General features: G+C 56.6%; 4 protein-coding genes across 4 annotated transcripts; 2 read left to right on the top strand and 2 right to left on the bottom strand.

Moving 5' to 3' along the window:
* Positions 1 to 5,118: 5,118 nt before the first annotated feature.
* On the top strand, positions 5,119 to 6,028 carry N7459_001691 (uncharacterized protein; the record flags this gene model as incomplete). Its single annotated transcript, XM_056940876.1, has 2 exons — positions 5,119 to 5,293; positions 5,349 to 6,028. 2 exons carry the CDS (start codon positions 5,119 to 5,121, stop codon positions 6,026 to 6,028), a joined length of 855 nt encoding a protein of 284 aa, XP_056805156.1.
* A 1,204-nt stretch (positions 6,029 to 7,232) lies between these two features.
* On the top strand, positions 7,233 to 7,639 carry N7459_001690 (uncharacterized protein; the record flags this gene model as incomplete). Its single annotated transcript, XM_056940875.1, has 2 exons — positions 7,233 to 7,387; positions 7,474 to 7,639. The coding sequence occupies 2 exons, from the start codon at positions 7,233 to 7,235 to the stop codon at positions 7,637 to 7,639; spliced, it is 321 nt and encodes a 106-aa protein (XP_056805155.1).
* Positions 7,640 to 7,895: 256 nt separating this feature from the next.
* On the bottom strand, positions 7,896 to 11,383 carry N7459_001689 (lipase family protein; the record flags this gene model as incomplete). Its single annotated transcript, XM_056940874.1, has 2 exons — positions 7,896 to 10,994; positions 11,051 to 11,383. 2 exons carry the CDS (start codon positions 11,381 to 11,383, stop codon positions 7,896 to 7,898), a joined length of 3,432 nt encoding a protein of 1,143 aa, XP_056805154.1.
* A 233-nt stretch (positions 11,384 to 11,616) lies between these two features.
* N7459_001688 (uncharacterized protein) lies at positions 11,617 to 12,596 on the bottom strand (the record flags this gene model as incomplete). The annotated part of the gene is made up of 3 exons (XM_056940873.1): positions 11,617 to 11,954; positions 12,019 to 12,235; positions 12,270 to 12,596. 3 exons carry the CDS (start codon positions 12,594 to 12,596, stop codon positions 11,617 to 11,619), a joined length of 882 nt encoding a protein of 293 aa, XP_056805153.1.
* Positions 12,597 to 12,907: the final 311 nt, after the last annotated feature.

Below are 12,907 nucleotides of genomic sequence, written 5' to 3'. Positions count from 1 at the left end.
GAGATTACTATGGCCTCTAAGGGTCGCGCGTATATGCACGGCGTCCATCCCTCTTACCCTTAGCATCCTTGTCAGGGGAAAAAGAAAATGCCGCTGGGATCGCGGCCAGTCAAGCCCCATCGATCATCGCAGGATCTGCCATTAGTGTACCACCACCCAGGACCGAAAGACCAGACCGTCGCTGGGATGCCCGCCACTAGACGCTTCGGCCTCCATTAACCTGGCCACAACACCGCCCTAGTCATACATACGTGCATCACAGTTGACCTCCAGCCTCTGATTGCCCAGTTGGCGCGCACGTATGCATCTTGAGATTAGCCAGTATGGGGGCGAGCGGTGGCGGAATTTCCGAACGCAAATTCATGACTAGATCCGAAAGCCTGGGTAGGATGGCAAGGGAAGCATGCTGGTCGACAACGAGATGCGACCAAGAACACGACGCTACGCTTGGCGAGATCGTGTAAGGCTGACCAAGACGTGTCCGATGTCAGAGCGAGGCCGAAAATGGTAAGTTTCTTAATTAAACCAAAGTTTGGCATCCACCGCGCGAAGGAAAGGGCGAGGAGGAGAAAGAGAAGGAACAAAGAAGCCTTGCCCAGGCGCAAGAGGCAGGATGGATCCTGCCTGAGCTTGGTTCTCCGTAGTTTAGCCGATGGCCCAGCACGCTGTTTAGTACTGTACTAACATCCTATTCAGGAGTGTACCTCGCCAGTGCTATCGCTTGCCGAGGCAAGTCCCGAACGCCGTCGCGTAGATCTTCATCTACGAGGCATTAATAATGCGCGAGTAATGGAAAACGGGGCTGATCTGCTCCGCAAACACGGGGATGTTTCTGTTTGCCGCAGGCACCTTTATGTGGGTGAACCAGCACCGTCGGCACTAAGCGACAACAATAGTTCCGGATATGCCAACTGCGCTGATCCAGACTCACCAACATCCCAGCAAGAACTGCCCAAAGAGGCAAGATCCAAAGAAGCCGAAAAGAAAAAGAAAGAGCACTGACTCCACGGCCGATCGCACACGGGGTTTATACTAAATCAGTTCTAGCGCCGCCACTAAGATCCAGCCAGATTTAGCACTGGCCATTGAGCACGCCGGGGGCTACGAGACTAACACGCACATCGACCCAGCGACCAACAGTAACAAAGCCTGGCGGCCGGGATCGACCTTTGGCTCAGCTGTGACGAACGACGCGCTGCCGCCGTGTTTCACCCCCGCTGACACGCACGCTGCATTCGTCCTCGGATTACCCGAGGCGAGATCTGAGGCCATAGCGTGTGCGTGGGATGTGATCCGCCGTCGATCGCCGGCCAGGGGCAAGGCGCGTTCTGGATGGTTGGCTTTGGGTTTATTTCGGTGCTGACATGCTTGCTTTTGCTGTTTCACGGAGTGCCCTAGTACCTCCAACCAGACTATTATCCTGCGTCTACGTGGAAGGCCGTGGAGGTGAAGTGTTATTGGATGGCCGTTATTTCCATAACCAACCTTGGAATAGATTGGGAACTATATCTTGGTAAGGGGGTCGGTGACGTTGCGTGGGATCCGAAAACGAGGCCGAGGGCTTTGCTTTTGCGTTGCCTTCTTCCACTTGCTTTTTGATCAGCCTTGCGCACTGCAATGACAATAGTGGGTGACCGGTGACCCCTATATGTCATCAAAGGCCGACAGTGTGCTTAACTCCGTCGCGAATGGCGCGGGCATGGATCATGGCATGTTGCATGTCTCGGCTCGGTTGGCTGGTCCATCGACACCACGCTACAGTATATATTGATTGCCGAAGCGACCGCCTCCACTGCCGTCAGCGCGTTATAACCCTGAACAGTATAGCGGGGGTAGGGTACATGGGCGATTATTCCAGGGAGCACCAAAGGGAATGTACCCATCGGAGACACTGCCCGAATGGAGCTATGGCCAGCAGTTGCCTGGAATGAACCAATGATCCACTGGGGCCGAGACTCTCGATCAGGAAGGAGGTTAGATGCAGGGTGGCAGATCCGCTTGGTGCCTCTGTCAATGCGGCCAGGGGCTCATTTCCTTGTGAATCCGAGCTTCCTCAAACCATAGTATCGGATGGTAGTGCACGGCAGAGGATGCATAGGGGGTAAGCTGTGAGGGGCGTATATGCTTATTCAGTTCTTAGTATAGACCAATCCCCGGTCCTATATCCATTCCGGGGTGTTCTACCGCTAGAAACGGTGTTCAAGATCCGGCGCTAGCGATCCTCCCTTCCGCCCGTCCCATAGATTGATATTTGTGCATTCGCGTGTGATTGCCGTCTAATCTATTTTTTAGATATCGATGACGTACGATGCTCACAAAGGTGACGGAGATCACCTACTACTACCGGGCTGGACAGACTCTTCCATCTGGAGATCGAGTCTTGGATATCATTGCTTGGGCTCGGGAATGTGAATTCCGATTGTTGAGCGGTTTGGGGGCCCGAGCAAGTATATTCAACTAGATCTATTTGTCGATCCAGGTTGCCTCGGTATGTGCATGAGATGCTTCGTATCCAGTGCAGCACCAGGTCAGATGCACCGCGACCGTCCGGCTAGAACCATGTGTTCGTCAACTGGTTGCCGCGTGGATGGGCAGCGGATCACCGTATTCCTGGGTTGCATACGAATGCGACGAGAGGGCGTGTACACGCCTCGAGACATCAGATGCAGCGGGCGCCCCACTGCATGTGATGATTACCCTAGCGCGTCGCATCTCCAAACGAAGAGGGTGAGACTCGCGTGGCCATGGGGCCTATGGCTGCCCCCGGACGATCCCCGATCGATCACCGGGCAACAGACTAGAAGCGGCGTAGCGCGGGCGGCGCCGGCCTCTAACTCCCTAGTGGCCTTGGTTAATGTATCGGCACGACGGGTGAATGGGCTCCTCGCGTCTATGGCTCGAGCCGACACCGAGGTACCTGTGGTCGGCGTCGTGATCGCTTCGCCGCAGCCTTGCGGGCCACTCTGGTCCTCCTCACCCGCTCCCTGCAGAGTAGAGAGTAGAGAGCACGGCGATGATCCCGATATCCACGACCACCCCTTGAATTAAAAGAGGGAAACTCAAAGACACGAGATCAACGAGGCCACAAAGCCAAGCCACAAAACCCTCAGCAGTCTGGGCCCAGGCTGCAATTAGGGTTCGAATTGGAAGCTTCTGACATCGTATCGTGGTCTTGGAAGGGAATGTTCCGTGTTCCGTCGACAGAGTTCGTCGGCCTCCACCGTGACTAACAAGCCTCCAGCCACATTCGCACACACCAACCACGCTCGCTGCAACTGGACGACGCCAAGAGTGCAGATTCCGGTCTCGCGCGAGAGAGAAAACGAGTAGACCAGTAGACCAGTAGACCAGTTGACCAGTAAACCAATCAACCAGTCAACGAGTCAGTATAGTAGTCGCCGAGCCGCATGGCGCCAATCACACCTGGTGGAATACTAACGCCGGCTTTGACGGAGTGGCCGTCGATCGCGACTCAAAGTGCCGATGCGGCGTCGTGAATGGTGGGATTTCGCGAAGTCCGTCACATCAAAGCCGATCAGGAGGATCGGCCGGGCGTGGATCATGACGCTGGCGAGGGACAGGGGTCCACGCGGCATTCGCGGGCGCACATAACAGCCCAGTCGGGCAAGGCGGCATCCTTCCGACACCCAAAAAAGGCGTGACATCGCTCGGATTCTCCGAGGATTCGAGTATTTCCGACGATTCGACGCGCTGTCCCATCTCCCAATCCTCGAGGGGCCATCCTTGAGGATGGCGATCTCTAGTCAACGCTTCCCCCTTATCCCTTGCCATCCAGTCTCGTCTCGCACGGAGCAGGCGATCCTGCTAAAGGGCTAAATCGTCTGTGGAACCTCGCTTCCACGAGGCCGGGACGGATGCATGCAGAAATCGTGCACGGCCCTGTTGGACGCAACGGTCTTGGTTCCAGAACGCCGATCAGATCGTTTCCATAACCCATTTGGGATCTGGGTATTCCCCCCCCCCCCACCCGGGGTGGAGGGGAAGGGAACGGTGCGATGTTGACGATCGTCAGGAGATGGGTTGAACCTTTTCCCAAACGCCAAGAGAGACCTTCTGCAGTATACTTTGGGATCAACGCGTTGACTTTTTGGAGGACCACGGACATGATGCATGGTCTCTAGGAAGCATCTGTCGGGTCCACACCACTCTGCACTGAACATTCTGCTGTGGATGAGGCGTGCTGTGAACTCTACGCAGCCTAAAGTTTTGGTAAGCGAAGAGCCCGAGCGCTTAGAGCCGCCACCCCTGTCGCAAAAGTCACGGCAGCGTAAGAATAGCAACCGTCATCAAATCCGAAAGAATCCGCCATGCTCCATGCAAGATGAAAATCCCGCCCCAACGGAGGTTTGAACTGTTCGGGCCTAGCGCGCTGCGCCATTCGCACCTTCCCGTTTGGGCACGCTCCATCCGCCACGCGACCCTCGAATCCGGGGCCGTCAAAGGTGGAATTATGTGCGCTTGATGGGCAGTGTGGAATTGACTGGAGGAGATCAGTCTCTGCATCATGGCCGGGAGACCTCAGGGAGAAATATGAACCCGCCAGGAGAAAAGTTTCAAAGGTCAAAACTGGGATCGTCGATCAGGTTCGGTGCGATCAGCCGTTTATGGGGCAGTCTTCGTGGATATACAGATAGGAATAGGTATGTGACAGGTAAGCAAGCAGGATCTGCACTAGACGAAACCGAGGGAAACGGGGACTTTCCGGCCTCCCCGATCAAGACTAGCGTCGAGCGCAGTTCTTCCTTCGGATCGTCTGATACCGTATCACACGCGTGCTAATACGCTCCATTCCAGACGATCCCCGCTCTGCTCGACCCACTAATACGGTACAATACGTCTCCACGGAGCCTCGCGTGGGCAATCGTCATCTCCACTGCAGGTTAATCTCCGAAAATCCTCTTTTTTTCTCGATTTTCGCGTTAATTAAATTAAGCTTTAGAACGGACTGTCTCACCCTGTTCCAGCAGGAAATCCATCCGTTGACGCCTGAGTCCCCGTCGGCATCGCCCGTCGATCATCCACGCGCCGCCCCTTCTATAAACCCTCGTGCTCGCCCTATACTTCGCTCGACTCTCTCCCTCATCTTCCCCTCCCATCATGGATCTGGCCAATCTCCTGCACGGCGCCGCCCCGGCCCCCAAGCCCTATACCGAGTTCTATTGCAAGCGCTCGCCGCAAGCGCCTCTCTCGCCACCGGTTGAAGAGCCCAAGTGCTCGCTGCCCTCCATCTCAACCTTGATCGAAGGTGCCGACAATGCCCAGCACGCAGCCAGTGAGTACTTCCATCGCAAGATCCAATCCAATCGCATGCACTAATATCTATCTAGAGCGCCAACGGCTCAGCCCATCATCGCAGCGAGACCGTGATGTTCGCCTGCCACCCACACCACCATTACGTCCCGGCTCCGGCTCTGGACACAGCGTGCCCTCGCCCTCCGAGTTGAGCTCCAAGCCGGCCGACAGCCTCGTGCATCGTTCCTCTATCTCGAGCACCGGCTCGTCCGCACCTATCTCCCACGCCGCGGGGCCCTATGCGTCTCCCGCCCCCAGCGTCTCATCTTACTCTTCCCCTGTGGACGCTCCTCCTGCCACCATGTACTACCCTCATCCACCTACCACTTCGTCTTTCACCCCAGCGGCATCTGTCACCGCGCCGCCCATGCCGCAGCACCAGCCGGCACCGCCGCCGCACCAGCCCGCGGCCGCGCAATCACCTCACATCTCCCCCGTCACCCCCGCCTGGCAGCACCACCACTATTTCCCCCCATCCTCGGCCACCTCGTACCAGCAGAACCACGACCGGTACATCTGCCGCACCTGCCACAAGGCCTTCTCGCGCCCCTCCTCCCTGCGCATCCACTCGCACTCGCACACGGGCGAGAAGCCCTTCCGCTGCACCCACGCCGGCTGCGGCAAGGCCTTCTCCGTGCGCAGCAACATGAAGCGCCACGAGCGCGGCTGTCACTCCGGCCGTCCAGCCGTCCCCGCTGCCACGCTGGTAGCATGAGTGCATGTCACCACATGAGTGCATGTCACCACATGAGTGCATGTCACCACACTATTTTCTACCTTCCCTCTCCGATTGTTTAAAAGTCTTCCGGACCTAGGAGTCTTTTGCTCCGCTTTCATCTACCCTGTCTTATATCTCTTGGGGGCGCGAGGTTCCGGTTCCCTTTTTGGCGTTGCTTTGTGTGTCTGCCTGGTGCTATTCGCCGTGATACCCTGGATACCATGTTATTTCGTTTTATTTTCTGGTTTGATCTGGTGGGACTGGTCCCTGGATTTCGGGTCTGGATATCCAGATGCATGGGGTAAGATAGGACTGACCAAGTGAAAAATTAACGACTCAATGTATTATTTTCACGAAGATCTCCCTCTTTCGTAATGCTTCCCTTCGTAATGAGCGCGGACAAGTGTATGGTCTGGTGTCTGGGTCGAGTTGGGACTGCTCGACTGGCGGATCCCGCCGATCCTGGCGGGCCGCGGCGTTGATCTGGCCCGACTTGCTTCGATTCCCCGCGGGTCCTCGTGCGACTAGTCCGTCTCGGGAGTCTAGGGGCGATGGTGATGGGGAGTATCCCATGAGGCCTAGACGGAATCAATTACATGTCCAGCACCTTGTGTCTGGGTGTGTTACCCTGAGGTTGATATGCTGGGTATCTCCGAGGCCCTGGGTATCCCATAATACCTCTGTAGGAGCACAGGAGAATAGCTGCGCTATGCATTGATATGCATCCAATTGCACGTACGCTGAACTAATGGAGTTATTGTCGGTAAAAGATCTCGCGTTCGACGCCCGCATGCTCGTCTTCGGTCGGGTTGTGGCGGCTCTGCTAGGTCGGGTATCGACCTCAGGATGATTTCATCTGATGGTTGGCTTACTTTGAGAAAACACTCAAACTATTGCTATCAATTAACTGCTCATATATCATGTTGCATAGTACCTAGATATTGTCTTTGCTGAAATGCTCGAACTAGCCACTGAAGGTGTATAATAGTCGTGGAGCAGTCCCTGCAGTATACCGGGGTAACAACAAATGGCTTCATCTTGACATCACAATTGACACTGTAGACCGACATAACCTATGATGATACATACAACCTCCCTACACCTGCTGACCTGCTTGTGCCCTCCTCCAAGCAGCTCGAATACCTCGGATCTATCTCCAAGACGGTTACTGTTACTTGATCACACCAAACCACATCCGACCATGCCTCCTGCGACTCCTATACTCACACGAACAGCACTCAGAAAACCACCCAAAGTGGGATCTCCGTCGATTCAAGCCAGGCTGCGAAAACCCCCACAGAGATCCCTCATAACAAGCAGCGCCTCCGGGCCGGACAGTCCCAGCGGTCCCCGTTGGTAAGATTTCTTCCCTGCCATATATCATGTCCCATCAGGACCACCGGGTCATCACACGGCGCATGTCCTAATGTGCCTTCTTGCAGGAGACTTATATCGGGTGTCTCGCTCACCGCGGCAGCAGCAGTCTACCTGATCCGACGGTCTGTCGCTCGCCGGTCTGCTGGGCAGCAGGAAGCCGTCAAGAGCTCGGTCAGCCGGCCGCGCGGAGCGAACCAGGAATATGAAACCGGTGCGGAGGGGAACCCATGATGGGAGGAGGGGTTAAAGAAGAATGGAGGGCGGAGGTGCGGTGCCGGCCCATGGGCATTGTAAGACTAGGAGCAGTTAGTCTTGAACGTAGATTGGCAAAGTGTGAAATGAGCGTCTGCAGAAACAAAGCAAATGGTATCAGTTTATCCCAATCTAGACCGACGTACATATACAGCAAACCAGACAACCGAGAATATCGCAAGCCATGAAAGTAAATCCATCCATCCGTCATAAATCATACCGTCAACCAAATACATCACTCATCCAACACCCCCCTCGCCAACGCAGCCAGGCTCGTCTCATACCGCGCCGGGTTATGGTCACTCAGCATGCCCGACGCAAACTGCAACTCCCCAAACCACGCGTCCACATCCCGGATAAACCGCATCTGCACGCGCGTCGCCGGCCGCCCAAGCCGCGGATACCCATCCGACGCGCCGAACTCGGGCGCCGGTGTGAACGCCTCGCGCTGCAGGACGCGCATGGTCTCGACGACGAAGATCTCGCCGGGCGGCATGAGCTTGGGCGCGCGCATCTCCTCGCGGAGCAGGCGCAGCGTCTTCCAGGCCCAGGCGTCCTCGCCGACGCCGTCGCCGGCGTTGATAACGAGCGGGGGCTGGTTGACGTAGAACTTGTGGATGATGCTCTGGCGCAGGCTTTCGTGGAGGCGCTGGCGGATGTGCGACTTTGCGCCGGACACGTCGGTTTTGAAGGCGAGGGAGACCGTGTGCATGTCGTGCAGGATGCCGAGGGAGAGGCTGGGGACGACGTCCTGCCCGTTGACGACGGTCGTGATGAGGCCGCGCGTGGCGAGGCGCAGGAATGGTGACATGACAGCCGGTGGGCCGTAGGCATAGACGTGGATTGGGCGTCCGGCTGGAAGGTCATAGGCCGGCGGGGTGGGCGTGGATGTGTCGTTGCTGGCGTGGCCGGCGACAGCTAAGAGACGGGGCCGGGCGGCGGCTTGGTAGGGCGCGGTCACGAACGACGTTCCTGTCAGGCTGCTGCTGGGCTCAGCGATCATCGTCGCGAGGAGAGCAGCGACACCGCCGCCGAGAGAGTGGCCGCAGAGCACGACGCCGTAGTCTTGGAATTCCTCGAGTGCGGCGCGCAAGGTGATCATGACTCGCCCGCCACCACCTTCCAGCAGTCGCTTTGCGGAGGCATGCATGCCCTTGTGCACTTTCCAGTTCTTGCCTTGCCATTCGAGGTCGTCGTAGTCGCAGGTCATGTCGGTGAGGATGTCTTCAAAGCCCCATGTGCCTCGAAGGGTCAAGACGACTGCCTTGGATTCGTGGTCGATGGAGAGATAATGCACGAGCGGGAATCCACTCTCTGTCTCTCCAGAGGCATTTGTACCCCCAGCGGGATCTACAACGGAGGACAGAAGAATGGTCGATGGCGGCAGACCTGCGTGATCGGAGAACGCGCTATGCTCGTGCGTGTCAGATGCCCTCTGCGGCAGACTCTTCGCCCCTCTGGGAACGCCCATGACCTTGAGCGCGTTGGAGCCATATGAGGCGGAGGAGAAGCGACAGAAGCGACGAATATTTTGAACGAAATGTCTCTCTGGGAAGATCCCCGGGATAAGGCCGTCGCGGTTGAGCGCTTGTATTGTCGATATATCCTCATAGGCACTTTTGCGAGGCCGATGGGCGAGTAAGAGCGATGTTTCAGAGCCGGCCGTGGCGACAGAATATACACTGGGGGTAAACGATTGGGATCTTCTGTGCAACGCTGAGGAGCCGGGCCGACAGTCATTCACTGAGACCGTTCCATCTGCTTCAGACGTTGTCACCGACATCGCGCTGCTACTGCGGACATGGGTTCGAGCCGTCACAGGAGATCCTGGACGGAGTTCGTTGGTCCGACGGGAAAAGGCATCGGTGTGAGTCAACAGAGACTCGGATCTCTTCTCCTGCACCATGAAGTGGCCGGGGCGTGAGTTGGTTCGGTCACGCAGATCGCGAGCGGGAACATGTCTGTCATGAGATCGCAGAGACTGCTGCGGAGAATTAGGGAATGGTGACCTTCTCAATCCTCGGTTTGGCACAGGAGTGGTTGGGCGAAGGTCAATTGCTTCATTCGGTGGTCTCTTGGGGTCTTGTCGGTTGGAGTTCTCTCGTGTAGTTGCCTCTCTCACCGAAGCAGTGCCCTTCGTGGGCCTAGCCGGCTGAGGGCTGCCCTTGACCGGCGTGGACGCGGAATTTTTGACAGGCGGCCTCTTTGAGGGTTTTCGTCTGGCGTTCTCGGTCTTTTCTGCGCTACTGGACTTGACACGCTGTGCTAACTTTGTAAACGAGCCTTTTCCAATGGCGGACATTTGCTGATCACTTGCCGAGTCGGCGCCAGGAACATCATTCTGAGTGGTACCGGCACTGACAGAGTCTCGATTTAAATGTACTCTGGGTTGATCATTTCCAAACTGCTCCTCTGGGCTTGAGACACTGGACAGAGACCGCTGTGGGCCATGAGGCTCAACAGGGCTCGGGATGGATGATCCGTCCTGGGGTCGTAGCTGGGTGCTCTGTGATCGGTTGAAGGCAGTCCGAAACACAACAGTATGCTTCGGCAACCGCTGATATTCCGGAATGCTCGAGTTGCTGTAGTCGTGGTGGTGGAATCTCTCCTCGACCACTGTCGTTCCCGGGGGTGCGGCAATCTCCGCCATATCATCGTCAAAGATATCGACCGTGATTGTTCGTGCCGTCAAGACCTCCGACCGAACCGAGGCATGACAACCATGGGGTAACTGACCCATGATGTATGAGCGGATGTCTTCGTCGGATACCTGTTGTGCACCCTCCAGGGGGAATGATAGACGAGATCCCCCCAGACCATCAGCAATACTCGACCGTCGCTGGACGGCATTGAAAGCCTCGTCGCCATTACCGGGCATCACAAAAGAAGCACTTTCAGGCTCCTCTGGTAAGTCATCTTGATCTCCATGAGGAAGTGGTACTTGATGGGTTCTAATCACGTCTGCCCTTGCACCGTTGTCCAGAATGACGGTGTCCCAGATGATTTCGTCGCCGCCCTTTTCGCGAAGACGCCTTTCCGTATTCTTCTTCCCCCAACGCTGGAGGAGTGCAAAACCTACCGATCCCAGCAAAAGGTCCCCGACGCCAATCTTTTCGGCACTGCCGGCAGTGTCAACAGATCTAAATTCTCGACGAATGAGCGTGATGATAGCCGCGATGGCCCGCGAGGACTCGGTCGATCCTAAGATTGCATCGAGAGTCGATAAAAGCGCTTGGGAGAAATTCGCGACCGACGCCAGCGTTGTCGAGGAGAAATGAAAGGTGGCTGCGGTGAAAAATGATGCCGAGGTGACTGTAGTATGTAAGGTTGCCAACTGCACCTAACATGAGCTATGACTGCAAATCTGGGTAACGGGACAAGACGACGTACACTTCGTTCTAATAATGATTCTGCTTCGATCCTCCCATGCTCGTCTCCACTGCGAATGGCAACATCTCGCCCTGCCCGGGTCAAGATGCCCTCGACCACGGCTCGGCCCAATTCGAGACCCGTCAAGGTGGTCGCCCGCGCGCCATCCAGAGCCACACCTCCGAAGAACGTCCCAACTCGCAATGAGAGCGAGGTCGACTGGGTCAACAGCGACACCAAAGATGCGACTGGTCGAGGGAGAAGCGTGGATCCCGAGGTCGCGGGGACGTGGCTGGCGGGACCGATCTGCGCAGCGTCGGCCTCGTCTTGTTCAGCGTCGGGCTTTGCAAACATGATGAGCCATGGGCGGATTGAAGAAGAGTTTGGCAGTCATGCTACCATTTCTGAGGGTGAAAGAGTGACCCGGGCAGTTCTGATGCCACACGAACTGCGCCTATCATTGATTGACATTGACATGTGATCCCAACGCGTTGTCGTTGGGGATGACGTAGGGCCTGGACATTCGCGATTCTTCCCTACTGTGATATACAGTCCCCACGCACATCACATCGGCTCCTGTCTGCAATTTACATCATCGCCTTCACGTCCCCTCCGTGCTGGACCTTGCGGATCACCGTGCTGTCGCACTCCGCGATCTTGCGGATCCCCACCAGCGCCATGGTCTGCCAGAGATCTGCGAGCAGGCCCTTCAGCACCTGTCGCGCTCCATTGCGCCCATCAATGCCGAATCCATAGATCACGGGGCGGCCCACGAGTACGGCTTTAGCTCCCAAACGGAGCGCCTTGATGACATCCGCGCCCGTGCGAATGCCCGAGTCAAACAAAACCGTCATCTTGTCACCAACCGCGTCAACGATCTCTGGGAGAACGTCCAGCGATCCGATGGCGCCATCGAACTGGCAGCCTGTGGGAGTTGCGTAAGCAAATCAAGTTGGGGCTTCGTGGGGAGAAGGAGGAAAAAGACATACCGCCGTGATTGGACACCACGATGCCGTCGCAGCCACATTCCAGCGCCTTCCTGGCATCCTCCACATGCTGGATCCCCTTGAGCACGATGGGACCGTCCAGTGCTTGCGAACAAAGCCAAATATTCCCATTTATGCGGCCGGCTCGCGACAACCTGGCCCACGCCCGCGACGCGCCCACGATATCGGCTTCGATTGTCGTGCCCGACTCTTTCTCAAACTTAGCCCGGAAAATGGGGGTTACCAAAGCCGACCTGCCATCCGACGCCCTTGATGAAAGGCACGTAGGCATTGTCCAGATCGGCTGGTTGCCAGGATAGGGACCAGGTGTCCAGGGTAATCACCAAAACGGAAAAACCATTAGTTCTAGCCCGGTTCAAGAGGGAGAGAGTGATGTCGTTATCGTGAGGCCAGTAGAGTTGATACCACGGCGGACCATCTTGATTAGCTGCCGCGACCTCTTCAATGGAGCTGGTGCTGGCCGTGCTCATGATATGTGGCACCCCCTCGTCCGCGCAGACTTCTGCCAGGCCCGAGTCTCTGTTCTCGTGAAAAATTCCCTGCGCGCCGACTGGGGCCATGATCACTGGATGGTTGTATTTCGACCAAACAGCTCCACCGACACGTCCTGGCCGTCCATCTAGATGGAGTACAGCATGGTCAGCAAGCGAAAGGGGTACCGGGGGAGTGTGACTGACGCCGCGCATCATTCACGGATTCCTGCCATCTGGTGAGTAGGCTTCCACGACAATCAGATCCAACATACAGTTTCCACTGTCGAAATGCCAATCAATTGCTGTCTATTGTCGCCTTCTAACCCGCGCCGCCAGCGACATAGTTGAACGAGCGCACTCCAAGTGCCTTCTTAACCTGCTCCTCCAGCTTGCGGGGG

This window comes from Penicillium hispanicum (assembly GCF_028827665.1).
Source record: "Penicillium hispanicum strain IBT 35686 chromosome Unknown utg000001l_segment0_segment0, whole genome shotgun sequence".
Taxonomy (NCBI): domain Eukaryota; kingdom Fungi; phylum Ascomycota; class Eurotiomycetes; order Eurotiales; family Aspergillaceae; genus Penicillium; species Penicillium hispanicum.
Note: the sequence above shows the minus strand (reverse complement) of the source record. Positions and strands in the feature narration are given on the sequence as shown.